General features: G+C 34.7%; 8 protein-coding genes across 8 annotated transcripts; 3 read left to right on the top strand and 5 right to left on the bottom strand.

Annotated features, from left to right (window-relative positions):
* The first annotated feature begins 370 nt into the window (after positions 1 to 370).
* On the top strand, positions 371 to 2,997 carry LOC106328866 (alpha-galactosidase 2). The gene is made up of 14 exons (XM_013767397.1): positions 371 to 640; positions 717 to 775; positions 853 to 909; positions 997 to 1,031; positions 1,129 to 1,232; positions 1,327 to 1,402; positions 1,486 to 1,610; positions 1,699 to 1,782; positions 1,879 to 1,943; positions 2,009 to 2,091; positions 2,162 to 2,252; positions 2,330 to 2,379; positions 2,470 to 2,610; positions 2,693 to 2,997. Exons 1-14 carry the CDS (start codon positions 507 to 509, stop codon positions 2,783 to 2,785), a joined length of 1,197 nt encoding a protein of 398 aa, XP_013622851.1. The 5' UTR covers positions 371 to 506; the 3' UTR covers positions 2,786 to 2,997.
* Positions 2,998 to 4,251: 1,254 nt separating this feature from the next.
* LOC106332897 (GEM-like protein 4) lies at positions 4,252 to 5,047 on the top strand. Its single transcript, XM_013771389.1, has one exon. The coding sequence runs from the start codon at positions 4,386 to 4,388 to the stop codon at positions 4,992 to 4,994; it is 609 nt and encodes a 202-aa protein (XP_013626843.1). The 5' UTR covers positions 4,252 to 4,385; the 3' UTR covers positions 4,995 to 5,047.
* A 502-nt stretch (positions 5,048 to 5,549) lies between these two features.
* On the bottom strand, positions 5,550 to 7,371 carry LOC106331884 (FAD synthetase 2, chloroplastic). The gene is made up of 4 exons (XM_013770317.1): positions 7,037 to 7,371; positions 6,712 to 6,764; positions 6,406 to 6,541; positions 5,550 to 6,242 (listed from the first exon to the last, which is right to left on the bottom strand). Exons 1-4 carry the CDS (start codon positions 7,270 to 7,272, stop codon positions 5,576 to 5,578), a joined length of 1,092 nt encoding a protein of 363 aa, XP_013625771.1. The 5' UTR covers positions 7,273 to 7,371; the 3' UTR covers positions 5,550 to 5,575.
* A 257-nt stretch (positions 7,372 to 7,628) lies between these two features.
* On the bottom strand, positions 7,629 to 8,973 carry LOC106336082 (protein-S-isoprenylcysteine O-methyltransferase B). The gene is made up of 2 exons (XM_013774804.1): positions 8,778 to 8,973; positions 7,629 to 8,421 (listed from the first exon to the last, which is right to left on the bottom strand). Exon 2 carries the CDS (start codon positions 8,392 to 8,394, stop codon positions 7,801 to 7,803), a length of 594 nt encoding a protein of 197 aa, XP_013630258.1. The 5' UTR covers positions 8,395 to 8,421; positions 8,778 to 8,973; the 3' UTR covers positions 7,629 to 7,800.
* A 708-nt stretch (positions 8,974 to 9,681) lies between these two features.
* On the bottom strand, positions 9,682 to 10,748 carry LOC106336081 (transcription factor TCP21-like). Its single transcript, XM_013774803.1, has one exon. It carries the CDS (start codon positions 10,694 to 10,696, stop codon positions 9,989 to 9,991), a length of 708 nt encoding a protein of 235 aa, XP_013630257.1. The 5' UTR covers positions 10,697 to 10,748; the 3' UTR covers positions 9,682 to 9,988.
* A 1,917-nt stretch (positions 10,749 to 12,665) lies between these two features.
* LOC106331937 (pentatricopeptide repeat-containing protein At5g08305) lies at positions 12,666 to 14,315 on the top strand. The gene has a single exon (XM_013770378.1). It carries the CDS (start codon positions 12,666 to 12,668, stop codon positions 14,277 to 14,279), a length of 1,614 nt encoding a protein of 537 aa, XP_013625832.1. The 3' UTR covers positions 14,280 to 14,315.
* A 7,406-nt stretch (positions 14,316 to 21,721) lies between these two features.
* On the bottom strand, positions 21,722 to 23,894 carry LOC106328747 (succinyl-CoA ligase [ADP-forming] subunit alpha-1, mitochondrial-like). The gene is made up of 7 exons (XM_013767256.1): positions 23,505 to 23,894; positions 23,139 to 23,348; positions 22,856 to 23,026; positions 22,632 to 22,755; positions 22,358 to 22,419; positions 22,182 to 22,263; positions 21,722 to 22,085 (listed from the first exon to the last, which is right to left on the bottom strand). Exons 1-7 carry the CDS (start codon positions 23,751 to 23,753, stop codon positions 21,943 to 21,945), a joined length of 1,041 nt encoding a protein of 346 aa, XP_013622710.1. The 5' UTR covers positions 23,754 to 23,894; the 3' UTR covers positions 21,722 to 21,942.
* Positions 23,895 to 24,390: 496 nt separating this feature from the next.
* Positions 24,391 to 25,392, bottom strand: LOC106331859 (thioredoxin-like protein YLS8). Its single transcript, XM_013770288.1, has 2 exons — positions 25,185 to 25,392; positions 24,391 to 24,921 (listed from the first exon to the last, which is right to left on the bottom strand). The coding sequence occupies exons 1-2, from the start codon at positions 25,302 to 25,304 to the stop codon at positions 24,613 to 24,615; spliced, it is 429 nt and encodes a 142-aa protein (XP_013625742.1). The 5' UTR covers positions 25,305 to 25,392; the 3' UTR covers positions 24,391 to 24,612.
* Positions 25,393 to 26,188: the final 796 nt, after the last annotated feature.

Genomic DNA, 26,188 nt, shown 5'->3' with positions numbered 1-26,188 from the left:
TCTATGTTTTGGATCTAAATGGCATTATCAGTCTCAGAACTGATTCATAACTAAAAGTGGGTAACAATATATACTAAAGTTCTTGAACAGTTAAGAAGATATGTTATCCTCAAACTTTATATTACAGTTCTTAACTATGAATACGTCTTACACTGACAAGAACTTCTTCTTTTCCTCAAATCTCTCTACACTTTTTGCGTCACAACCATAAATAATAAATAAAGAAAAATATGTATTCTTTTTATCTGAAAAACCAATAATGAAACTAAAATTAAATTTAAAATGGAAAACGACCCACTTGCTATGGTAGGACAGTCACAGTGTTTGTGTCCTATATATATTACACACAGATCTCTGGTTATGATTCCACAGTTCCCACACTTTAACATCAACATTCATTACAGAACCCATCTTTGACTTTTCTTGAATCTCTCTCTCTCTTTGTCACAATCTGTCTAATTACTATAATCATTGAAGGAAACAAGCAAAGAAACTTTGATCAAGCAATGGCTCTTCTTGGTTTCTTCATACGGATCATTACTTTCACTCTGAGTCTGAGTCTGAGTCTGACTCAGGTGGTTGATGGGTTTCAGAGTCGAATGTTGATGAACAATGGACTTGCTCTCACTCCTCAAATGGGGTTCGATCCTCTTCACTTGTTTTAATCTCCTTGACTCACAAGTTACCTTCCTCTTATGCTTGTACTTTCTTATCAGGTGGAACAGCTGGAATCATTTTCAGTGTAACATCAATGAAACTCTTATCAAACAAACCGGTAACTACTGATTCAATTATATAGAAAATAAAATCTGATACAAGCAATGATTGATTAATGTCTGAGTTTCTCTGCAGCGGATGCAATGGTCTCAAGTGGTCTCTCTGCAATAGGCTACAAGTATATCAACATAGGTAAAACAAATAAGATGTTGCTGTTGTTTGTTACTCATCTCTCTTTTTTTCTTATTGTTGTGTACTGTTTTTCTCTGTGTGTTATAGATGATTGTTGGGGTGAACTCAAGAGAGATTCTCAGGTTAAAGAAATACCAAATGAAAATTTTCTTTTTTTACTGAGATGTGTGCGACAATCCAAGAACGAAACTGAGATGTTTTTTTTGATGTATTTATTAGGGAAACTTGGTTGCAAAAGCGTCAACGTTTCCTTCAGGGATCAAAGCTTTATCAGATTATGTTCACAGCAAAGGGCTTAAGCTTGGTATCTACTCTGATGCTGGGTATACACAAGAGACTTTTGTTATAGAACTCAAATCTTGTCAAGACATAGTTGATAGTTTCTTTATTGATCGTCCTTTATTTCTTGATTGCTAGGACCCTTACCTGCAGCCAAACCATGCCTGGCTCACTAGGGCATGAAGAACAAGATGCCAAAACATTTGCCTCATGGGTATGTATGTATGTATGCATGCATGTTACATTTGAAACCAATCCTGAAGCTCTGTGTCTTTTTGTTATGGTGAATTTTGACAGGGCATTGATTACTTGAAGTATGATAACTGCCAAAACACCGGAACAAGTCCAAAAGAAAGATACCCAAAGATGAGCAAAGCTCTGATCAATTCAGGAAGATCCATATTCTTCTCTTTGTGTGAATGGTAAGAACCAAAACACAAGTTATGGATTCTTTTTTCTTTCAGACAAATTTGGTCTGATCTGATGTTGAAACTGTATTGTAAAACGCAGGGGACAAGAGGATCCAGCAACATGGGCAGGAGATATTGGTAACAGTTGGAGAACAACAGGAGACATCCGAGATAACTGGAAGAGGTTTCTCTTCTTTTATGGCTCTTTCTTGCAATCTTAGTGTAACAAGAACATGAATATGATCGTCTCTTACTTATTTTATTTTATTTTGGTTATTAGCATGACAATGATAGCAGATCAGAATGATAGATGGGCGTCTTACGCAAGACCTGGATCATGGAACGGTAAGTAGTTTTGTTTAACTAAACAGATGTGAGTAGAGAAAGTAATGTCCGTGAAACTGAAACAGATCCAGACATGCTTGAAGTGGGTAATGGAGGCATGACTAGAGAAGAATACAGATCTCATTTCAGTATATGGGCATTGGCAAAAGTATGATGAACATAGTATGAATGTTTTTCTTACGTGATAACAAATGTTGGACTGTGTTTGTCTCTTGCAGGCTCCTCTGCTGATTGGTTGTGATCTTAGATCGATGGACAAAGTCACCTTTGAGTTGCTTAGTAACAAAGAGGTGATTGCTGTTAATCAAGGTAATTAACTAATATCAAACAAAGTTCTTAAAACACTTTAGAAGTAGTAGTAAGAGCTTTTAGATGCTTATGTTCAGACAAACTTGGGATCCAAGGAAAGAAAATCAAGAAAGATGGTGATCTTGAGGTATTATACTTCTTGTTTATGTATGCATGCACATACCAAACAAGAACAATATGAAGACATATACATAACATGTATGGTTGGAAAATGCAGGTATGGGCAGGTCCACTAAGCATGAAACGGGTAGCAGTTATCCTATGGAATAGAGGATCATCACCTGCTAACATTAATGCTCGATGGGAGGACATTGGTCTAGATTCATCAGCTATTGTTAACGCTCGTGACTTATGGGCGGTAAATTATGATAAATCAAACCTTTTTTCCTTATTATTACTCAAACATGAAACTTAATCATGAAACCTTTTGATGAATGCAGCATGTAACACACTCAGGTGTTAGAAAACAACTATCTGCCTTAGTGGAGCCTCATGCCTGCAAAATGTATACTCTCACCAGACGCACAGCATAAGATGATTTCATCTACATCTTGCGTCAATCAAGTGAAACTGATACCTAGCAAAATATTTACTGTTGAAGCCAGGAAGAGTGTACCAAATCATCTCCTACTCAATCTATGTATTCACTTTGCTTAATATGAGATTCCATCATCATAAATAATCAATCAAAATAATATTATAATAACAATAGTAATTTGAGTTATGAAAAACTCTCTCATGAAAATCCAGATGTTTACAAAATTTTCATCTATATATTTCATGATAACAAGATGCCACAACCAGGCTTATAGACCGAGGATACATGAAAAGGAAAGCAGAAATTGTTATTACCACCCACTTGGAAGTGGTACGTCATCATTAGATTACTCAGCCATAAACAAGTTAAAATCGTTGTGCCTTAACATGAGTGTTCCCAAAGGCAGCAGATTCTTCATGCATGTTGAAGTTTTGTTGATCTGAGGGTCCCTGGCATGATCCAAAGTTCCAAATATTACCGGAGAGCTTGGAACTGACAACTCCAGAAGCAGGAAGCACACCTTTTATATCTTTGAGGAAATTTTTATAGGAATCACAAGGAAAACTAGCTCAATACATCTATAGCTAACATACACTTGTTTTCAAGCATATATAATAGTTAACTAGTTCAATACATCTAAAAGATGCACTTGTTTTCATGCATAAATGATGATAGTTTTACTAGTTCAGTACATCTAAAGCTAACATACACTAATAGTAGTATACAGAAAAAAGGTGTAACTGTGTAACGCATTTGAATCTTGTGTAGATCACACGGGTGACGAATTGATAGAATCATCATAGAACGGCAGGTATAGTTTGTGGTGGGATCCATTTCAAACCATAATTCCTTTTGTGATTTATTTTATTAGTTTTCTGACTTTCAAATACATGACAATACCTTATCTTAGCAAGATAATATGGCGTCAGAAAGTCACCATGCCAACTCAGAAAGCTCCAAAGCCACAACATCCCTTCTCCATAAGTCAGCGTTTATATTATTTCTTATTTTGTCTTCTACTTTTATATTTTTTCTGAACATTTTTTTCATTTCATGTTCCAAATTAATTGAAAATGTAACAAAATATCTAAAAATTAACTAGTAAAGATATATAGGCAACTGAGATTTTGCTGAACGGAAACGTTTTTACATGCATGTGATGTGTAAGAAACTGATGTGTAAGAAACTACACAAGAGATACGTATTTACATGCATGTCATGTGATGGGTAAGAAACTAGACAATATCAAAAAAAAGAAGAAGTATGCCGTCTTGCCAACTTGTAGTAGGTTAAAAAGCATGTCGGAGTCTAACGTGAGGGGCGTGTGATCCTAATCAAAGCAGTCAAACAAATTGCTTTAATTCTAATCACCAAAATATATTCAAAATGAATTAATCTTTCTTTCATTTCTTGCTGAATCGTTGATGACACATTATGACTCATCCTGCGCTCAGAAAAAGGTTATAAAGAATGAGTCAAATATCTTCTCTTTTCATTGCCCTATAAATACCTTAAGCCTCCACCAAACCATTTCATCAATCAGCTTCATTTTACAAATCACACAACATCAAGATCAATTACTCAATCCTCTAAAGATGAACATGAGCAGAGTTGATCAACAAGTCATTACTTATCCGGTAGGGTATCTACCTGATCCGGCTTCTAGTAATACCAAAAAATCAGTTGTTAAAAGGAAGAAAACTGATGGTTTCACCACTGGAGCTAGAGACCAGAACAAGTTAAGACCAAAGCTAACCGAAACAGTGAAGAGAAAGCTATCTTTGGGGGCTAAGATTCTTCAGGTTGGAGGTCTAGAGAAGATCTATAAGCGGCTCTTCAGAGTCAAGGAAGATGAAAAACTCTTCAAAACTTATCAGTGTTACCTTTCCACTACAGCGGGTCCCATCGCAGGCCTTCTCTTCATTTCTTCCAAGAAAATGGCCTTCTGCAGCGAGAGATCGATAAAGGTGGCTTCCCCTCAAGGAGACATGATCCGAGTTCACTACAAAGTGTCCATTCCACTGCGCAGGATCGAGAGAGTGAACCAGAGTCAGAACACGACGAAACCGTCACAGAAGTACATGGAAGTAGTCACGGTCGATGGTTTCGACTTCTGGTTCATGGGGTTCTTAAGCTACAAGAAAGCTTTCAATTGCCTTGAGAAAGCTCTTTCTCTGAGCTATGAAGACAGTGAAGAACAATAGTTAAAGCCAGTGTTTCTTAGAAGCTTTGGAGTTTTAGAAATATTTCATTTCTTCTTTACCTGATTGATAAGAAAATAGTCTTAGAAAGACAAACAATACTGTACAAAATTCTATTGGAGTTTTAAACGAATAAATTATCTATTTCAAAAAAAAAAAAAAAAAAAAAAAAAAAAAAAAAAAAAAAAAAAAAAAAAAAAAAAAAAAAAAAAATTTAAATTAGAATTTTCGCACATATTAATAAAATAAATTAAATTTTGGTTAAAGTACACAAAATAGTATTTTTCATAATTTTTAGCCAATAAAAATTTAATAAACACAAACAATTTTGTTGAAGTTTATAGTTTATCGCTATTGGTTAATAAAAACTAATCTAGATCTTGTTCATGCGAGTCTTTTCTTCTATACTAAAATATTTTAATTATATAACAAAATTTGTTAATAAATTAATATAATTTTGTGTTACAAATAAAAAAATGTAACTTTTAGAAACAAATCTTTTTTAAAACATGAACAATATTTGTTTTCTGTAAGAATTTCAATGGAGACACAAATGAATTGATAGGAACTAATCAAAGATTGAATCAACCAAACTCAACACTCAAGAACTCTTGAGCCAAATCTGAATTACAGAGTAGTAGCTCCTCTGTTTCTACATGTATATATGATGAATCAACAACTACACTACACGGAACTGAAGGCTCATCATCAGCTAGAACCAAACATGCCTTGTAAACTCCATTTCCAGGCGGTAGATTAAGTACTGATGATCTCGGCAAAGAGATCCTTCTTTCACTCTGCATATCTCCGGTGTTGTTGACTTGCAAGATAAGCCGGTGTGCTCTGCCAAGGAGCTCTGATACATAACTCATATCTCCCGCTGCAAGAGCTTGGCGTACACGTGTAGAGGAGACTTGCCCTCTATCTTTTGAGTCCCCTGAGTTTCTCTGTTCTGAGTCTTGCTTCTTGTCCATCACAGAGGTTATGATGTAGGCACCGATACCATACTCCTCGCACAATCTCACTAGCTCAGAGGCATCCCCAGATGCTTTATATCCAAATCTGTAATTTTCGCCTGCCACAACTCCGCAGACTCTGAGCTCTTTTGATAGCTTCTCCACAAACTGTCGTGGGGTAAGATGCCGCACGCTGGCAAATTCAATCTCGTACTCTACTGGTGCTTTGTTTCCACAGTATGAGTCCCAAGAGGTAAGCACTCGTTTTCGATCACATTTGGCTACTATAGGAGCCCTGCTTGTACATATATATTTGTCAGTAGTCACCATGGGATAGAACACAAACTGATTGGATCATACCAATGTATACCTATGTTGAAAGTGGATAGAGGCAACGAAAAGTATAACAAAAGGAAAGGGAAGGCATGAATACTTGAAGACCATAAGGTAGATATTACCTAGGCTCCCAACCGAAGACCTCGGCCATTCCAACAAAAGATAATAGATAAGGAGTTCCGATTCTAGAAGCTTGAATGGCCAGCTCTCGATGGCCAACATGCAGGGCATCAAACTTCCCTAGAGCTACAATACCTCCTGCAACATAAAATGTCAAAAACGATAACATCTAATAATATCTGTCGTTCTATCAAGTTTCTAGTGTCGCACTACACTTAAAAGCTAGTTATTGCATAATTCACCATCTAAAAACTAGGTAAGATAAAGAGTTCAAATGAAGCAAGGCAAGAAACAAGCAAGGAAGATACCTGAAACAGGGGTTGACTCATCAGCTGGAAGCTCAGGATCATCTTTTCGCTGGCTTTGAAGGAAGAAAACAAAACAGATAATGAGAAAAAGACATCAACTTGTACATCAACTTGTACATCAATTAGAGAGCAGTAACATTACTTCAAAACATAAGTCCTAAAACTTGTCCAATCAAGGAACATAATAGCTCAACAGACAATACACGCAAGAACCTAAACTGGGAAACTCATGTCACGTCGTCAAGATGCCAACTTTATATTTCAAAATCCTCAGCAAAAGACCAACATAACATCTAAGTTTCAAATCGAGGAGTACAAAAACAACCTGAAGCAGTTGTGAAGGATAGGCGTTTCGCCGGAAGTTCTGTAATGAAACCCAGATGAAGAAATCATCCGGTGACGCAATTTATTGCTGAGCTGACCTCTCGAAGGCCTGAGGAAATGTGAAGAGAGCTGCACGATCTTAGCCCCGCAAAAACCTAATCCTAATCCGATGGATGTGTGATGATGATGATGGTAATCGGACAAATGCTGCAAGGCACGTGAGCCTCCGCTCAACATGGTCCCTCCTCGAGATTAACGATCAGCCAAAGCTCTCGCTCTCTCGGAGACTCTTCGCCGCCTCGCCGGAGCTTACCCACCACTGTGGTTAAGGTTTTATGACACAAGAAGTAATAATAACCCTCTAACTCAGCCAGAGAGTATGAGTAACACCCCAAAATGTAACCCTCTAGCTCATCCAGAGTGTTTGAATAACACCCCGAGAAAGCAACTCTCTAGCTCATTTGAATAACACCCAAAAATTACTTCTGAACTCCACTGCTAAACCAAATCCAACAGAACCGATGTCAAACCAATTTTTTAGTTAGAAACTGAATTAATTTGAAACTCAAAACTACAACAACAACAACAAAAAATCAAATCCAAGGCAAAAGAAATAAAATATCAGTCATGAGTAGAACAACCAAATACTCACTCACCAGGGACAAATACAATTATGTTAAAACATGAGTAATCTCTTTTAATGATTTTCTATGCAAATAGTAATCTATAAATAAATGTTAATAACTGATTCAAATTGTTCTTTTTTCAGTTTACAAAAGGAACACCAGAGTGAACCCTCTGCGCATACTCCACATACTGTCTCCCAAAAAACTGCTTCAAGTAATGCTCCTCATAAGGTATCCTATCCGCAAAGAACTTCCACACCACAACCGCAAACGCAACCGCCGAAACAGGGTTACACAGCATCACCTGCGTCCCCACAGACCATACAAGAAACCCGGAGTAGCTCGGATGCCTCACGATTCGATACACTCCTCGCGTCACAAGCCTGTGATGCTCCTCGTGGCGGATCTTTATAAGGTGCGTGAAGGATCTGCCCGCCGTGATGATCGCGGTTTTGCGAAGGACTTCACCGAGAAGAATCATTACGAGACCGAAGTTGCTGATCCACCAGTGCTGTTTCAGGTTCGGGAAGAGAGTGATCTCGATTAGGTACTCGAGGATGGATACTAGCATTGCGAAAGCGTAGTGTTTGGTGATTAGGAGTGAGCTTAGAGTGACTCTCGATGGTCCGTGAATGGCTCTGGCGAGAATGTATTCCGATGTGTGGAAGAAGATTATCGCCAGGAGCATTTGTGTTAACTGTCTGAATCCAGTGTCAGTAAAGATCTCTGTCATTGATTCTTTACAAGGTTTAGCTCAGACCTGAAAAAAAAAAAACACGAGTTACAGACCAGACAAGATGTTATTGAGGTCGATTATAACACAAAGGAAGGAATAAGCCAAATATGGGAAACATTCAACTATGCAAACTCTCACTTCACTAAAGATATATCTTTAAACCAAAATCTCAAGAACATTAAGCTCAATTAATGTAACAAATCAACCTTTAACTGTGACAAAGGCCTCAACAATGTTCTCCTTCATCCATTAAAAAGGAATCATGATATGATTCCAAGATACAGTTTTTTTTACATGAAAATCGAAGATCTAAAACAAGGAATGCTTAAAGGGTTTCCTAAAGCAGAAACCCAACATAACAAGGAGGATCCGAGACATACCCAATTGAATTTAACAGCTGCTGAGACGGAATCAGAATCGCGTGAATCATACACTTAAAAAATGTTGATTCTTTGCTTGGGCTGTTCGATCTGTGTTCTTCCCGAGAAAAGAAACTTGTTTTAATCACGGAGATAGATTAGAGCTTCCGGTCAAAATCACGTTGAGGGAAGACCTAAAAATCCCCAAAAATGTCAAGAACAAGGCCTTTTTAGGATAACCGGCTCGAGAGCGGTTATCTCACCGGTTCAACTATGATTTAATTAATGGTTTATCGGATCATAGTGGCATTCTAAATCGTGGTTTTACATAACCAAGCAATCGGTTTGTTCCGGTTCAAATTAGTAATGGTAGTTAGATATCAATTGGATTTGCATTTACAACAAACATGGAGGATTTGATTGGTTTAGCCAATACCACCCTAAAAAAAACTTTTGGCTCATAATTAGTTTTGTATTTTATTGCCTCAAATTATAAATGAATTTTCACACATTTTGAATTCTTTGTATCTCGTGTAGAGTTAGCAAGCTTGTAGACCATTTGTTTGTATTCTTCTCTTCCCTTTTACTAGTGGAACTGCTGTACCACTGCGTTTACAATCCAAGGCGTCCAGCATTCTTTCATCAAACAATTATTTTCTTTCAAAAATGTGCGATAATCAATTTTTTCAGTTCTATACCAAGCTTATACAAAACACTACAGAAGTTTTATGACTACCATGCATACCTCAAATCATTCAAAAGACAAGGACCACTTCACAAGAAATTGACGTATAAGACCCTTTTTTGTTTGCTTATCTTCATTTCCCTCATTCATACAAGTCACGAGAAACATTCAGGATTACAATCCTTTGACCGGTGGTAAGGAGAGATCAATATTCAATAGTTCCTGTGGGCTCAACTTCACTGACGTGAACCATAAAAGAAATCATGCACATAACGTACAATGAGCTTTTTCCATTATGGCGTTTTTAGTAACAACAATCAATCAATCGACCTCACTGCCTCTCTCCTTAACAAATTCTTAGACCAAATATTCTTAAACCCTGAAACCCTAAGCAATAATCTAAAATTTTAACTAAAACCTGAACAACAAAAACACACAAATTAAGTACTCGTTAAACCATTTTAGAATACATATAAAACACAGATAAGTTTTCTATACATACTCAAGTATCCCTAATCCAAAGAGCACAAAATACAAAGACCTTTTTTTAACGTGGGTTATCCTCTTCCCTCCGACCCGACCCGGTATTCCCACCCGACAAAGAAGCCAGAAGATTGAGATGATGACCCGGAAGATAGTTCCCGACTCTAGCTGCTGAAGCCTCACCCATTGCAGCTGCAGCTGAAGCTTGTTGTTGCTGCTGTTGTCGGACGAATAGAGTAGCTGCTTGCTGCTGCTGTGTAAACAACATCTCCGGTGGAGCTCCGGTAGCAAAGCTCCATACTTGGCCGAAGTCCGGCCTCGCCGGAACCGCCCAAAACCCACCACCACTCATCAAAGAAGCCCCCATCGTGGGTCCAACTGTTAACCCTCCTCCTGCTCCGGCACCAGCTTCTCCCTCCCCCGCTCTCACGCCTCGCTTCCCGAGTGCGAAGGGGGAAGAAGTGGAGAGAGAAGCGGTGGAGAAACTCGCCGGAGTTGTACCCGTTCCCGTGGCGGCTATGATAGAAGGCTCGGCTTGGCGTAGGAGCCACTCTATGGTCTGACCGTCTGATTTGTGACCTAGCTCTCTGGTCAGCTGGAAAACTCGAGCTGCGCATATGATCGGCATACGAATCCGTCTCCCTCTCCCGTCGACTTTGGTGTGTCGATCCTTAGCCGGTGGCTTCTTCACGGCGTTAAGAGTTCCTTTGTTAACTGCTGACGGATGCTCCGCTATGACGCCGTTAGGCCCTGATCCGTCGTTGCTCGTCATGAGGGTGCCAGAAGAGAGAATTTGAGAGGTAAATGATTTTAAAGAGTGGCTTAGCAAGAAGCTGGTGGAGACAGGAAGTAGGGCACATGGCTGTTGGTGGGTCCCTCACACAGCTCACTTATGCGAGGGACGCGTTTAAGCTCACGCGCTGACTCTGGTGTTGACTGTAGCGTAGGGACCACGGTCCGACATTAGAATTTAAGTTATTTTGGGGTTAGAATGTGGGTCCCATATATATTTGATTGTCGGAATTACAGGCGATGCTTAATCACAGGAGTACTTAATTAAGAGTCATGATTGATTCATGGTGGTTAGTGTGGAGCAAATCATGTGGAGTAGTTTGCAAAACTGTTTCCAATTTACAGTTTCCACGTTAGTTGAAAAGCTGTGCTAAAACGATCGGTCGTCGAGAGGGCCCAAGGTGGCAGAAGTGGGATAAGAGACAATCAATGACGTGATTATTTGGTGAGTCGACTTTACACCTGCACTGATTACGATTTTGTTTATTTATATAATTAATTTAATTTTTAGATCACTCTCTTTTGTGTTTCTATTACAAATGGCTCTTATAAAATGACATGCAAGTACGCACTTTCTGACAATGGTTATTGTTTTGAGTATTTTACAACCTTTCCGATTCGACGATTAGTTATCTACTACCTCGTGTTTTGATGAGTGAGTAGTTATCGGTTAGCTGGATAAACGCGTCTATAGTTTGTAAAGTTTAGACACTAATTATTGCTAATGATCACCCAATTACCAAAAGTGAACACATACTCGTACGAATCATTTGATAATTGTCAAATGTGATAAACAGCTGGAGCCCATTCTCATTTATTTAGTTTTGAAATTAATACTATTATATGGTGTGGACCAAAATAAAGAAAGTGACACTTCTGACAAAAAAAGAATCAACTCGTGTTTCATCATACAAGAATCTTTTCCTAGTTTTCACTTGGCCATGCCTTAGATTTTCGCCACTGACTCAACCAATCAGAACGATCCACGTCATCTTGTGTTGAGGATAAGGATCTTTTTATCTTCTCTTTTGCTGAAAATTTAGCAAACTGTGACCATCGATAAAACCCTTTTTTTTGGGTTCCCTTCACGATAACATGGATTGAACTTTTGGTTATTCTTGTGGTTTATTGTCATTTTTTAAAGTGTAAACACCAAACGTTTTGCAATTGACCACAGAGACTGCTCGTGCACACATCAAACAAATGTTTTGATTAGGAACTAAATTGTCTGAATCGCGGTTAATAGTGACAAGTCAGCTTGACAAGGCCCAAACTAGTGCAAAGGGACCAAGTTATAAAAAGATTTGTGATTATAGCATATTCATAATCGAATATCCATTTCCTATTCTTCGAAAAGTTGTGATAAGTCTAGCCTAGCGCATAGAATTATGATTAGTTCATAGCAAGGAAAAAAAAAGCATTGTGATTAGTCTATGCGCGCGGGCTGTAGTGGATTGTAGCCGTATATACAGATTAGCAACAATCTTTGAGTTGGTTAGCTGCTAGACAGTTAAAAGGTTTAAAAGAGTAATTGTTGAGTGTAGAGATTCTATAGTTTAATCAAGTCTTGAATCGGTTTGGATCCTATTAAGACATGTAACTCCTAAACAAAATCTATGCATTTTGACTTTGTAATAATATAGAGTCTGTAACAGTGGTCACGAATCTCCGAATCAACTCAACATTCCAGGATGTAGCAAGTTACTATCAGTCTTATCTCCACGGAGTAGCAACACACAAAGATTGAGGATTGGGATTAACCGATTAAGTACACCATCAGGGTCATTTATTCTCTTTAAAGACGTTGGGGGTTTAGTTAAAGGATTACAAAATGCAAGCGGGTCATTTGTCATATTTTAAAAATCTCAGGGCTTCATTTGCAATTATTTGCAAACATGAAATAAAACCGATTCGCGATCTTAAACGAAATTTAAAATCGAGCGAAGTGAATGTTGAAGTCATCATCATCGTCTCTCTTCGCGAACTCGATTCTCCTTCACCGATGGAAGAAAATGTCAGAGCTAATCAAGACTCACGCCCTTCTGATCACACTCGGTCTCTCCGAGGAAGAACCTTTCGCCTCTCGAGCTCTCTCCTTCTCTGCTCTATCCTCCACAGGCGACGTCGATTACGCTTACAGATTCTTGACGAGATTACCAAATCCTCCGGCTTTCAGCTGGAACTTCGTGATACGAGGCTTCTCCAATAGCAAAACCCCCGAGAGAACGATCCGTGCTTATATCCAAATGCTGAGAAACGGGTTCTCACCAGATCACATGACTTATCCGTTTCTCCTGAAATCGAATTCACGTCTCTTGAATAGGCAACTTGGTGGGTCGTTGCATTCCTCCGTAGTGAAAAATGGGTTCGTGTGGGATTTGTACATTTGTAATTCTCTTATCCATTTGTACGGTTCGTTGCGAGATAGTGTTTCTGCTCGCAAATTGTTCGATGAAATGCCTGATAAGAATTTGGTCACTTGGAACTCGATCTTGGACGGGTACGCGAAATGCGGGGATGTTGTTTCTGCACGAAAGTTGTTTGATGAAATGACCGAGAGAGATGTTGTGTCGTGGAGCTCTATGGTAGATGGGTATGTAAAGAGCGGCGAGTATAGCGAAGCTCTTGAAGTTTTTGATGAGATGATGAGAGTAAGTTCAATAAAGGCTAATGAAGTCACTATGGTTAGTGTGTTGTGCGCTTGTGCTCACTTGGGTGCGCTGAACAGAGGAAAGGCGGTGCATCGGTATATAGTGGATAAGCATTTGCCTTTGACAGCTATGTTGCAGACGTCTCTTATCGATATGTATGCTAAATCCGGGTCGATAGGAGACGCTTGGGGGGTGTTTTGTGGAGCAAACGTTGAGGAGAGAGATGTATTGATGTGGAATGCTATGATTGGAGGGCTTGCGAGTCACGGTTTCATAAGAGAGTCGCTTCAATTGTTTCACAAAATGCAAGAATCAGAGTTTGAACCGGACGAGATAACATTCTTGTGCTTGCTTGCTGCTTGCTCCCACGGCGGGTTAGTGAAAGAAGCTTGGCATTTGTTTAAGAGTCTCGAGAAAAGCGGAGCAGAACCAAAGAGCGAGCATTACGCTTGTATGGTCGACGTGCTTTCCCGTGCCGGTCTGGTTAAAGATGCATACGGTTTTATATCCGAAATGCCGATGAAGCCGACCGGTTCGATGCTGGGTGCTTTGCTTAACGGGTGTATAAACCATGGAGACTGGGAGCTTGCGGAAACAGTTGGAAAGAGGCTTGTAGAGCTGCAACCGGATAATGATGGACGATATGTCGGACTAGCTAACGTTTATGCGATCAACAAGCGGTTTGGCGCGGCGAGGTCTATGAGAGAAGCAATGGAGAAGAAAGGAGTGAAGAAAGTTGCTGGACACAGTATAATTGAATTGAATGGAATGCGGCATAGATTCATAGCTCATGACAAAACTCATTTAGACTTTGAGAAGATCTACGCAGCGTTACATCTGGTTGGTACTTGGATGGATCTCAATGTCGACAATGACGATAGTGGGAACTATAATTGTATTTGTTCATTTTAAAATCATGATGTTTTAGTCATTTTAACTAGGATGAGACCTGCTTTAAATTTATATCAAAATTATTTAAGAAAAATATCGTATAGAAAATAAAATTTATATTATTGATTGAATTAATATTTTGGCCCTTAAACATTTTTTTAAAAACCTTTTAGTTAATTACATAATTTTTTTACTAATGAACTGATCCCATTTTTAAAAATATTTTAGGTCAAAAAATTATTTATCGCATAAAAACATAACGTTTAGTTCGAAGAATCTCATGCCTACTATTTGGTTACAATGAAACTATGTCAACTCGGTTTTATGTCATGATTTAGCAATTTAAAAGTTGATTATGGTTATGAGAAGTTTACATTCACGTGTCAATCCTATTTATCTTCGATATTTTTCTCATTTTTGTGTCATTTTGGTTATTGCTCGATATAAATATTGATTTTTGAGTTTATTCTTATGTTTTTCTTTTGTTTTGGCCTGAGATTTAGAAAATGTTTAAGATTCAAAATTATTAAAGAGATACATACTTAGTTTAAGATCTGCGCCTTGTGCAGAATAAATATTTTATATTTATTACTTATTTAATATTTTTCTAAATATTATGAAATAATAAAATAATAATTATATATTAAATAACTAAGAAATCAGTTACTATTATGTAATAAATTGGCTTGCACATATAAATCAAATGACCGCTCTTGTTTATTCGCAATCATTTTAGGATAAATAAATAAAAATAATCAATCTTATATATCGTATATTATATATAATTAAATTTAAACAATATGAAGTATATATATTAACATAAACACCTATTAAAATAAAATTATTTATTTATATGATTTTATTATCATTGTATCTTATTATAGAAAAAAATTTAAACAATCATCACAAACTTTTATGTGAGACTTTTAACAGTTTTAGTAATTTATATTCGTTTTGAAAAATTCAAAATAGAACATATACAAAAAAATCTAAATTTTTAATATATGATTAATGTAATTGTGCAATTTATTTTAATAATAAAGAATTAAACAAAAATGATAGAAAATATACAGATTATTAGCAAATATTCATTATTTAAAATCATTAATTACTATATATATCATAACCACACAAGGTAATTTCGTAGGTTTTATTTAAGGAAATGATATATAATAAATTTCAATTTGATAAATGAATGGTCGATAATGGACATACTATATAATATAACATTTCTTAGCAATTTAATTTTGGACTAACAAAATTCTCAATTGATTTTCAAGCCGACACGTAAACAAATTAATATTTCAATTACGTGACAACTCAGCATGACACTTTTTAATTAGTATAAACTACACGTTCTAAACGTTTTAAATGTTTCTAGATTAATATATAGGGGATGTTAAACCATTGATCATTAATTTTTAACATAATAATTTTCACAGTTTTAGTAATTTTGTCATTTTTTAAAATTAAAAATATAACATATACGAAAAAAATCTATATTTTAAGTTTATAGCTAATTTGATTGTTTAATTAATTTTAATAATATAAAATTAAACAAAAACGATGGATGAGATATAAATTGTTATCAAATCTTTATTATTATAATCATTAATTGTCATATATATATTAGTCATATTTGGTAATTTCGTAGCTTTTATTTAAGGAAAGAAAAGAAAATAGTAATTGTACACTTTAATTAATTTTATGATTAGTTTAATGAAAAGTATAATATATACTTAATTGGACCAACCTATTTTCTAAGAATTGAGGTATGATTAGATTAATTGATTTCAACAAACCCCTCCCGGCGCGCAAAGCGAATGGGCGGATTGATTGTTGACCAATGAAAAGCATAGGAGAAAACCAGCCAAGCCAGCTCCCGAATGTCTTTAATCGAGAGAGGTACGACTTGTGGCTACACAGGTAAAGATTGTAATGTTTTTCAATGATGTAACTGCATGTAGTTTGTCATCTAATTTCATAATGGATTCAATTCTTCATTTGGCCCATTACCAGTATATCCAGAGCCCATATTGTGACCTATGTTTGACAATAGCGACCGGGAAATTGCGATTGGAACCAAATCGAATGCATTTGTGGTTTAATTTCTGGTTTGACTTGGTTTAATTTGAGGACTCCTATATATATATATATGTTACTAGGTGATTTTCCCGTGCTTATACACGGATGCAAATATTTCTAAAGTAAATATATTATAATAATTGATTGCTACTTACTTTTAATTTTAAATTAATTTATAATTTACATGCCTCATTTATATTAATAATATTACATTACTTTAATTATAGATATGATTTTATATATGTTATATTTAATCGGTTTTATTGTTTTTAGTCGATTTAGTTATCATTTGGGTAAATCAGATTGCATCTTTGAATTCAACTATAATATTTTAATTTTATATATTAAAATTTTGATTAATTTCTTATTTGCATTTAGGTGGTTGTTGTCTTAGATATGTGAATACATTTTATGAAGATTATGTATAATTTAAGATATATTGTGCTTAGGATGAAATAAAAAAATAAACTAAAGTGTATGATTCCAAATTACATAAATTAATATAACGAAACGATAATATTCTGAAGTCTCATGCATATATATAAAATTTACAAAAGAACTAAATTGTAACAGTTGGTTAATATTTTATTTTAATTTTAATATGTTTTGAGTTGTCCTATGATTTATATTTATAAAATAAATTATTATTCTTATAAAATTATATATTTTATCGTAGTTAAATCTATGATTTTAGATATAAGTTGGATTAGTCGAATCACTCATGTTGTGAGTATATTGAGTTACATATATTCTTTCAAATTCAAAATCAAATATAATTCTTTTTATTATAATTAAATCCAAAGTGCATGTATTTTCATAATATTTATCAAATTATATGTAGATGTTTTTTTAAAAAATATTAGAAAATAAAGCGATGATCAATAGGAAGCTACATGCGTAAGTAGCTGATACATTTTTGAAAGCTCATGAACACATATCAATATTTACAATAATTAAAATATTTTATGAATTCTAAATAACTTTATGCCTTTGATTTTATGAAGGGAAACTAAAATTTATTTTAAATAATCTTAAAAATGAAAATTCAGATTTGCTTTGGTATTTTGATTATGGTTTTATTAAGTTCCACAAAAATAAAAACATAAAATTTAAAAGAAAATTTAATAGTAAGAAAAAAATAACTTTTATAATGATAAAATATAATATATTTACCTCATTAAACTATTTTGTAACTATTTGATCAAACGATGTTTATTTTGAAAATTTATTTTTAGTTTTTTTAATATCTCTTAAAAATAAACAGTAAAAAATTGTGATTGTATTTAAAAATAATATTATATAAGTATAATGTATTTTATCGATATTTTTTTCTGTAATTGAAAGATATTATAGTCAAGTAAATATATGAAAAATAAATAAAACATTTAAATATTACTAATTATAAACTATTTCTAGACAATTAAACATATATCAGTTTATGTTACTTAATTATTTATTGTAATAATCTAAGAAAATATATAGATATATAAAAATATTTTTATTACTTTGAATTTTTCTGTATTGTTTAAAATTATGTTTTAAAAGAAATAATATTTCTTTTTCTAATACCAAGATTATTGGTGTAAATTGTTTTTAATGAAATCACATTATATAGAAATTTATAATTTTTCATCTAAGAAAATATTTATAAATAAAGTATTTTATTACTTCAAAATTATATTTTATGTTAGTTAAAAATATTTTTTAAATAATATTACTATTTTGTGAACTTTCCCATTTTTTATGAAATCATATTTTATATACATATATTTTCGTTTTTCAATTCTTTTTATAAATTTATTAAAAAATTCCTTTTTCATTATATGTGTAAATTTTTCGGAAATTTTTTAAAAGGAAACTAAATAAAAAAACATATAATAGTATTTTAAATGTAAATTAATTCATTAAGGGTATCAATGTAATCAACCATCGTGAGAGTTAACGTGAGAGCGACATATAGGAAACTGACTTCTCAAATAATATTATAGAGATAGGGTCAAAAACCCAAACGTATCTCATTTGCTTTGAAAAACTTGTAAAATATTGAATCTTTGGTTAAGTGTTTTTCTTACTTTCTAACCATGATTAGTCTTAAATCTTATATGGATTTAAGGTTGATTATGGAGATTAGTGAGTAAACACTTATTAGATTCATTGATTATGTAGATTAAGATGATTGATGGATAATTAATGATGCTTTGTATTAGATTAATGTTGTTTCTTACATATGAGATGTGTTTATTGTTAGATTAGGTTGGAAAATTATAATCTAGATCATAAATAATTTTATGTCCGGAATTTGTTTGATGTAAAAATTGAATCTTTGGATCATTTTAAGGAAATACTTCATTTGGTTTAGTGTTTTTCTTACTTTCTAACCATGATTAGTCTTAAATCTTATATGGATTCAAGGTTGATTATGGAGATTAGTGAATATACATTTTTTAGATTCATGGGTTAGGTAGATTATAATGATTGAGGGATAATTAATGATGCTTTGTGTTAGATTAACGTTGTTTCTTACATATGAGATGTGTTTATTGCTAGATTATGTTGGAAAATCATAATCTAGATCATAAGTAATTTTAAGTCCGGAAGGTTTTTTTGATGAAATGCTTGAATGAATCTCATGATGTGTTTTACTTGTTTGGCCAATGGAAATTGATGTTAAGGAAGTATTATGACTATTAAGACATGTTTTCAATGCTTGCTTGAATGTAATTAACCAATGGAAATTGATGTTAAGAACATGATAACTTAGGAGTTATTGTCATGGAAGTGAATTAACTTATCTTTGTGATCTTAGGGTTGAAGAAACATGCTAGTTGTTTGTATTTAGCATCATTAGTTAGAAGTCTATCATCATTAATCAATTGCCTAATCCCATGAATTTTGTCTTTAAACCTTGATTGAATCTTTTTTTTAATTAAGTTGTTGATTGAATTTGAGATCATTTTATTTAATTTTGTTAAAATTATTTCTTAGTTACGTATAAAACTTTTGATTGCATTTAGATTAATCAATGAACTTGCATTATCTTTGGTTAAGATCTTTCTAGATTGGATTGACACCTCAATTATTACTTTGACATTGAGGATTAAACTTATCCATATCACTTACTCGAGCGGAAAATCTATAAGTCAGACTCAAACATGTGAACATGTGTGAATTTTGTACAAGCATTTGGAGAGATTACTATAACCCTCATGGAAAGACATTTTGGTGACAAACAATGTGTGAATAATTTCCTATGTTTCTAACATCATGTTCTGCTTTTGTTTCCCTCAAGTCATTGACTATGCACTTCAGCTTTATCTGTTAGAATACAATAACAGTAAAATCATCAACTAGTTTGAATAAATGTGACGAGAACTAAATTAAATACATATATTTTCAGAAAATCTTATCAATGAAAGCTTCCATGTAGGTTTTAAATTTGGTTCTTAACAAGACAGTAAACCGGTACTGTATTCTCGGTAAAATGCCAAGGAGTCTTTTCATTTAGTTGAGAAGAAATCCAAGCTGAAATTTTATCAAAATCGCGTTATTGCCTTCTTCTCTTACACATCCAAATAAAAACGATTTCAAACCACTTTTTTATCAACAACAAAAACACAAGGAAACAATGCATTTCAAAAAAAAATCTCTCAAACAAAGTATTTATTCCCTCTAGATTCACCTGATGTATCCAAAGTAAAGCCAACAAAATACACTTGAAAATCGTTAACTCTCTACCAGAGTCTCTATGTAACACAATCTAATCAGAATAAAGCCACAAACTTCCATTTTCAGATCAATTTAAGGAAAATGATGATTCCACTATTTAAAGCTCAAATTGGTTGGTATCTAACAAAGATCGATTGCAAGGATCTCCTGAGATATCGAATCAAGGGTTTGATCGATGAAGATGTGAAATCATATCGCGAACGAGAGAGAAAATATAGAATCTTCAGGGAATCTTTGTTGAGTTGGTGTTATGCGAGAGACGTCGTCGAGTTGTGTTAAGTGAGGCACATCGCGGTTTTGATGTCACTTGCTTGTATTTAAAAAAAAATTAGAAGACTTCAAAAACAAAGAAAGTCAAAAGGGTATTGTTCACAAAAAGTGAGTAGTCCATGCGTTTTCGGTGAGAATGGTTCTTCTTAAAATGTAGTTTTTGATTAGTAATATTAGTTTTTTTCAATTTTGTATAGATATGATTATATAATCACATTCTAATAATTAAAAACTTTATTTATCAATTTTGAAGACTTTGAAATTTCTAAATTTGTTGATCTAAGAGGAATCATACTATTTTATTTCATTTTGACATCTTGCTGTTTTATACATTTTGATGGGAACTGCGTGCCGTTTAATACTATTTTTAAGATCATGGTGTGTTATTCACTCTAATGAAACTGCATGTAGTTTGTCATCAAATTTCATAATGGATTCAATTCTTCATTTGGCCCATTACCACTATATCCGAAGCCCATATTAGTAGAAATATCTTTTATATAAAGTTAAAATAGTTTCTTGTTATATGTAGGCCTGAGATTTTTATCCGAGATCCGGATTCGATCCGAGATTCGATCCGGATCCGATCCGAAAAATCCGGATATCCGGAGGAGTCGAATCCGGATCCGGATAGTAAAATGTTAGATCCGTCAAAGCCGGATTCGGATCCGGATATCTTAATTTTTAAGTCTGGATATCCGGATCCGTAAGTTTTATTAATAAATATTTCAAAAATAGTAATATCTATATATATAAATTAATTTTATTTAATATATTTTCATTTTTATAATAGTATATATAAATTTTATGTAAATTTTGTAATATTATACATAGAAATAACTAAAGACATTATATATATTTTTATTTTTAAATTATTGCTAATATTTTATATATATTAATATTATTTTTTATTTATTTAAGGATCCAAATCTGGATCCGGATATCCGCCGGATATTACAATTTTTAGAAGGATATCCGACACCCGGTTATCCGAGAACCCCGGATCCGGATAAGGATAATAAAATTATGGATCCGCCGGATAAGTATCCGAATCCGGGTACCTTAAAATTGCCCGGATACCCGATCCGTCCCATGCCTAGTTATATGTACACTAAAATTAATTATTTATTTGAACCAATGATTAATTGCATTAATAATAACATGGCTTGTTATTCAAAAAAAAAAAATAACATGGCTGTCCTCTTCACTAAGATTTATTACTCGTTACTTGTGAGTACAAAACTGCAAGAAAGAAAACCGTTGAGACTACAAAAACCATTTAATTCATTACTTATGAGACCTAAACTTTGGATTGGATTACTCAATATAAAGAATCACCAACTCTTATTTCTTGTAGTGGAAGTTATCATTAGACAACGGCCTAAAATAATATCTTGTAATGAAACTTCAAAGCAATTTCAATTTATTCAATCCAACATGTAAACAAAAGCTGTTTTATCTTCTCATTTGTCGAATCTTTTGAATATCTTCGAATTAGAAAAACAACCCCAAAAGAATGTGTGGTTGATGAATTGGGGTTTTCTTGTTTGTTTTCTTCTTGAAGGTTTCAAGAAGAAGGAGCTAGTGAGTGTGAAACTCAACTTCACTGCTTCAAAAGACCTCTTTCTTTAAAGAGATCATACATTGCCGCTCCTATCTTAGCCGGTGATTCAACAACCTTCACTCCTGCATCATTTAGACTCTTAATCTTGTCCTGAGCTGTCCCTTTCCCACCGGAAACAATAGCTGCAACAAACAAAAAACCAGAGAAGCAAATGAGAGCAAAGAACCAAAAGTAGTAAATCCGGTTTAGGCATTAGATGGTTTGCTTAAGGAAAATACCTCCTGCATGACCCATTCGACGACCAGGTGGTGCAGTGAGTCCAGCAATGAAAGCAACAACAGGCTTCTCAGTACCACTTGCCTGTAAATAATCATCAAACAACCAAAGTTGAGTTGCAAATAGATAGACCCCGACCAAAGTGAAAGTGAAAGAGATTCAAAGTTGGTTATATTACCTTTATCAAAGCTGCAGCATCTTCTTCTGCAGTGCCTCCGATTTCTCCAATGAGAACGATACCTGAAACAGCCATCTGTGTCTACTTAGTTTCCATCTTTCATGAACAATAGGGAAAATCTTTCACTTGAGCTACTAACTAAATTTTTTTTTAAAAGAGAGAGGAACTAAAGGAATCCAAAGCCTTCTAAGACAAGAATCTTGCAGTCTCAAGTGATCAGGTGAGCTACTAATAGATCTTTAAGGTTAATCTATTAAGAGTTCAGAAACATTACCTTCTGTCTGAGGATCAAGAAAAAACTTCTCCAAGCAGTCAACAAAGTTTGTTCCGTTAAAAGGATCTCCACCAATTCCTACACAAGTAGATTGGCCTAGACCAACGGCAGTTGTTTGGAAAACCTGCATGGAAGTAAGAAACGAAAGCAACAAACCCATTAAAGATTGAGAGAGAGAAAATAATAAACCAAACGCAATACAAGTAAAAAAGAAAAGAGCTTACAGCTTCATATGTCAAGGTTCCAGAACGAGAGACAATCCCAATCTTGCCAGGCTTGTGGATGTATCCAGGCATAATCCCAATCTTGCACTCACCAGGCTTGATAATCCCAGGGCAGTTTGGACCAATCAGCCTAGTTTTCGACTGGCTGTTAAGAGCATGCTTTACACGTACCTTAAATAAGAAAACACCACAAAGATCCCAAGTCAGATTAGTCTAAAAGAGCCAAACCACATATGAGTATCCTGTATCCAAGCCTATGTAACTTATGATGATGGCAATTTACCATGTCATGTTGAGGGATTCCTTCGGTGATGCAGACAACAAGATCCAACTCAGCTTGTATACCTTCCATAATAGCAGCAGCAGCGAAAGGCGCAGGAACGTAAATCACAGAAGCGTTGGCTTTGGTCTCAGCCTTGGCTTCAGCAACAGAGTTGAAAACAGGGAGACCTAAGTGTTCTGTTCCACCCTTCTTTGGTGTCACTCCTGCCACCTATATTACATAACAAACACACAACACACAAACAAAATTAGCATAAAGTCGCAACCTTTAAATCAAATTGTCAACAATGTCATCTCCAGGATCAATAAGAGTTCTTCTCAATTCGAATTTTAAAGAAGAAAACTTTAAAAGGTGAAGACTTTTTACCATGTTGGTGCCGTACTCAATGGCTTGCTCAGTGTGGAAAGTCCCGTTCTTTCCGGTGATGCCTTGACACATCACTCTGGTGTTTTTGTCTACGAAGACAGCCGCGGGAGGATCCGACGCGAAGGAGCGAGATTGAGTCAGCGAACTGAGACTCTGGCGTGACGGAAAAGCTTCAGAGCCGCCGCCGTTTGAGCAGCGGCGAGCTTTTGACGACAGAGATCCGATGAGCCTTGCGACTTGCCTGGACATGATTGTCTAGTTCTTCTTCCACTTCTTGATTCTCTCCGATCTGGATTTAACGTGTGGAAACCTAAGCTGTGTGAAAGGCGAAATCGGAAATGAATAGCAAAAGAAATGTCAGCGAGGTTGGTTTGTTCGAAGAATCAGCCGATCAAAAGCCGACAAAACAGGCTTCTTTTGTGTAAGGCTACACTTGTCTGAAATTTTAGCCCATACCCATTTTTTTTTAGATTATGGACTTTGTTTTTGATAATATATTAATTTCATTAATCCTCTACTTAAAATTTTATTATAATAATTACTTTAGTTTCGGAAACATCCATATTTTAAGAAAATAATATTTCAAAAAGATACATTTTATGCATTTTGAATGTATTAGTTTAATGGTGAATTGTAAATTTCAAAGAAAATAATTGTGTATACTAAAATTTTATTGGTTAAAGCTGTTAAAATGACTAATTACAACAAATAATATATTGTTAATCAAAGTTTAATTTGTTAAGTGTAAAAATTCTAAAAACCTATAGCATTTTGGAACAGAGATTATTATTTTGGTTGGTTATAATCAAAACAAGATGCTTTTAAAAGTTTAAATTTTCTCCTGAATTAATCGAACATAAGTAAGAAGATCACGAACCTTATACTATACAGGTTAAACATAAACTCATTCATTTCAGTGATTCATGTTCGAAGATACTGCAATACATAAATGGCAAACAGCCGAAAAGAGTAAGCAAGAAGGAATCACAAATCATCAAAGCATATGTATGCAACAAGTTCATAGGATATTTCAACTGACCATAACCACTCAACATGAAAGAGTTTTTTGATCCAATGTTTTTCTGAAACAAACTCCAATGTGTTGGGGTTAGTAGCGGTATTTGGTAGAGTAATCTTTAGGAGCAATCACGAGCCCACGACCTTTCCTTGCACCACGGAAGACGGTCTCAATGATATCAATAAACTCCTGCTTGTCCTTCATAGCCCAATTGATCTTGTTGTTGTTACCAGTTCCGAGATCGATCATAATGTGTTTGTTCCTGAAGAAGAACATGACCGTCGATGGATCGTAGAGCTCGTACATGGTGTTGAAGTCTGGAACCTCACTTATGTCCACCAGATATATCACCGCAAAGTTCTTGATCGTCTCAGCAACTGATGCCAACACCTCATCCATCTAAAATCAGATCAAAATCATTTAATCAGACCACAACACTAACACAACTAATGGCTTAAAACTAAATGTAATCAGATAATGAATCAGACAACAACACGAACACACAATATAACCCCCTAATAGTTCCAAGCTAAAGAAGACACTAATTGCTAAAACTTTCACGCAATCGAAACAAAAGATCGTAACTTTATAGAACGAGAGTATATGATACTCAAAATTAAGGAATCAAAATAGAATCAAATTGAAGATGGAAGAAACTATACCTGCATACAGGTTTCATCCCAATCATGGCCGAAACGTATGACCACGAGACGCTCTTCCTCGGCTAGAATCGCCTGATCGACAGCCCACCCGGAATGCAAGTGAGGTAGAAGGTACGACATCGTCTCTTCTCTCTCTCTCTCTCTCTCTCTCTCTCTCTCTCTCTAGAAACGACGATTTCAATCCGTTTCCTGCCTTCCTGATCTAAACTATTAAAAATTACAAACCAATATCACTGATATTAAACACGATTGTTTTATATATTCGCTTAACATTCCTTGAGCTACACCATAAATTCACAGATTTTGTTTCGAATAATATAATACTGTTTTGGGCTTAGTATATCTAAATGACCCAGATAATAAACACTCTTCATATTCTTTAACATGGTCACACCTGAATCCCAAATGTTGAAATAACAATTTTTCTATCGTTCAAACTTTTTTCTATCCTACAATAACATGGTCCCATCTGAATCCATCAAATAAACTTTAAATTTTTATATTTTACGTTTTAACTAGGTGATTTCTCCGCGGGTATAATCATGTTACAAATATTTATTATCTCATTTATTATTAAAATTTATAGAATTTTATCTTTTTATTTAATTATTGTTTATACATCTTTTTCTTAGCTCTAACAAAAATTTAATTATTACATCTATTTATTTCTTAATTATAATTTTTATGATTATATTTTTTAGAAGATATCTATATATATAAAGGCCTGTTTAATCTCTTCTGGTGCTGCCACGTAAGCTTCCACATGGGTAAGTCGCTTGATCTCGCGCCGACACGTGTCCAATGAGACCGAAGCGCTGCATTTCACTAACGCGTTCCATGATGGGCTTTCTCCGTCTGATGCATGTTGGGCTCTGAGTAATGATAGAGAACTGCGTATCGTCTCTCCTTTCTTCCGGCGGCGACGCCTGAGTTTCTTTCACTGGTTGAAACGGACGGAGCTATTACTTCGTCTTTATTGCAATTGAATCCATCGCCCACTATGA

This window comes from Brassica oleracea, chromosome C3, assembly GCF_000695525.1.
Source record: "Brassica oleracea var. oleracea cultivar TO1000 chromosome C3, BOL, whole genome shotgun sequence".
Lineage (NCBI taxonomy): Eukaryota > Viridiplantae > Streptophyta > Magnoliopsida > Brassicales > Brassicaceae > Brassica > Brassica oleracea.
This window is presented reverse-complemented; position numbering and strand designations above follow the sequence as displayed.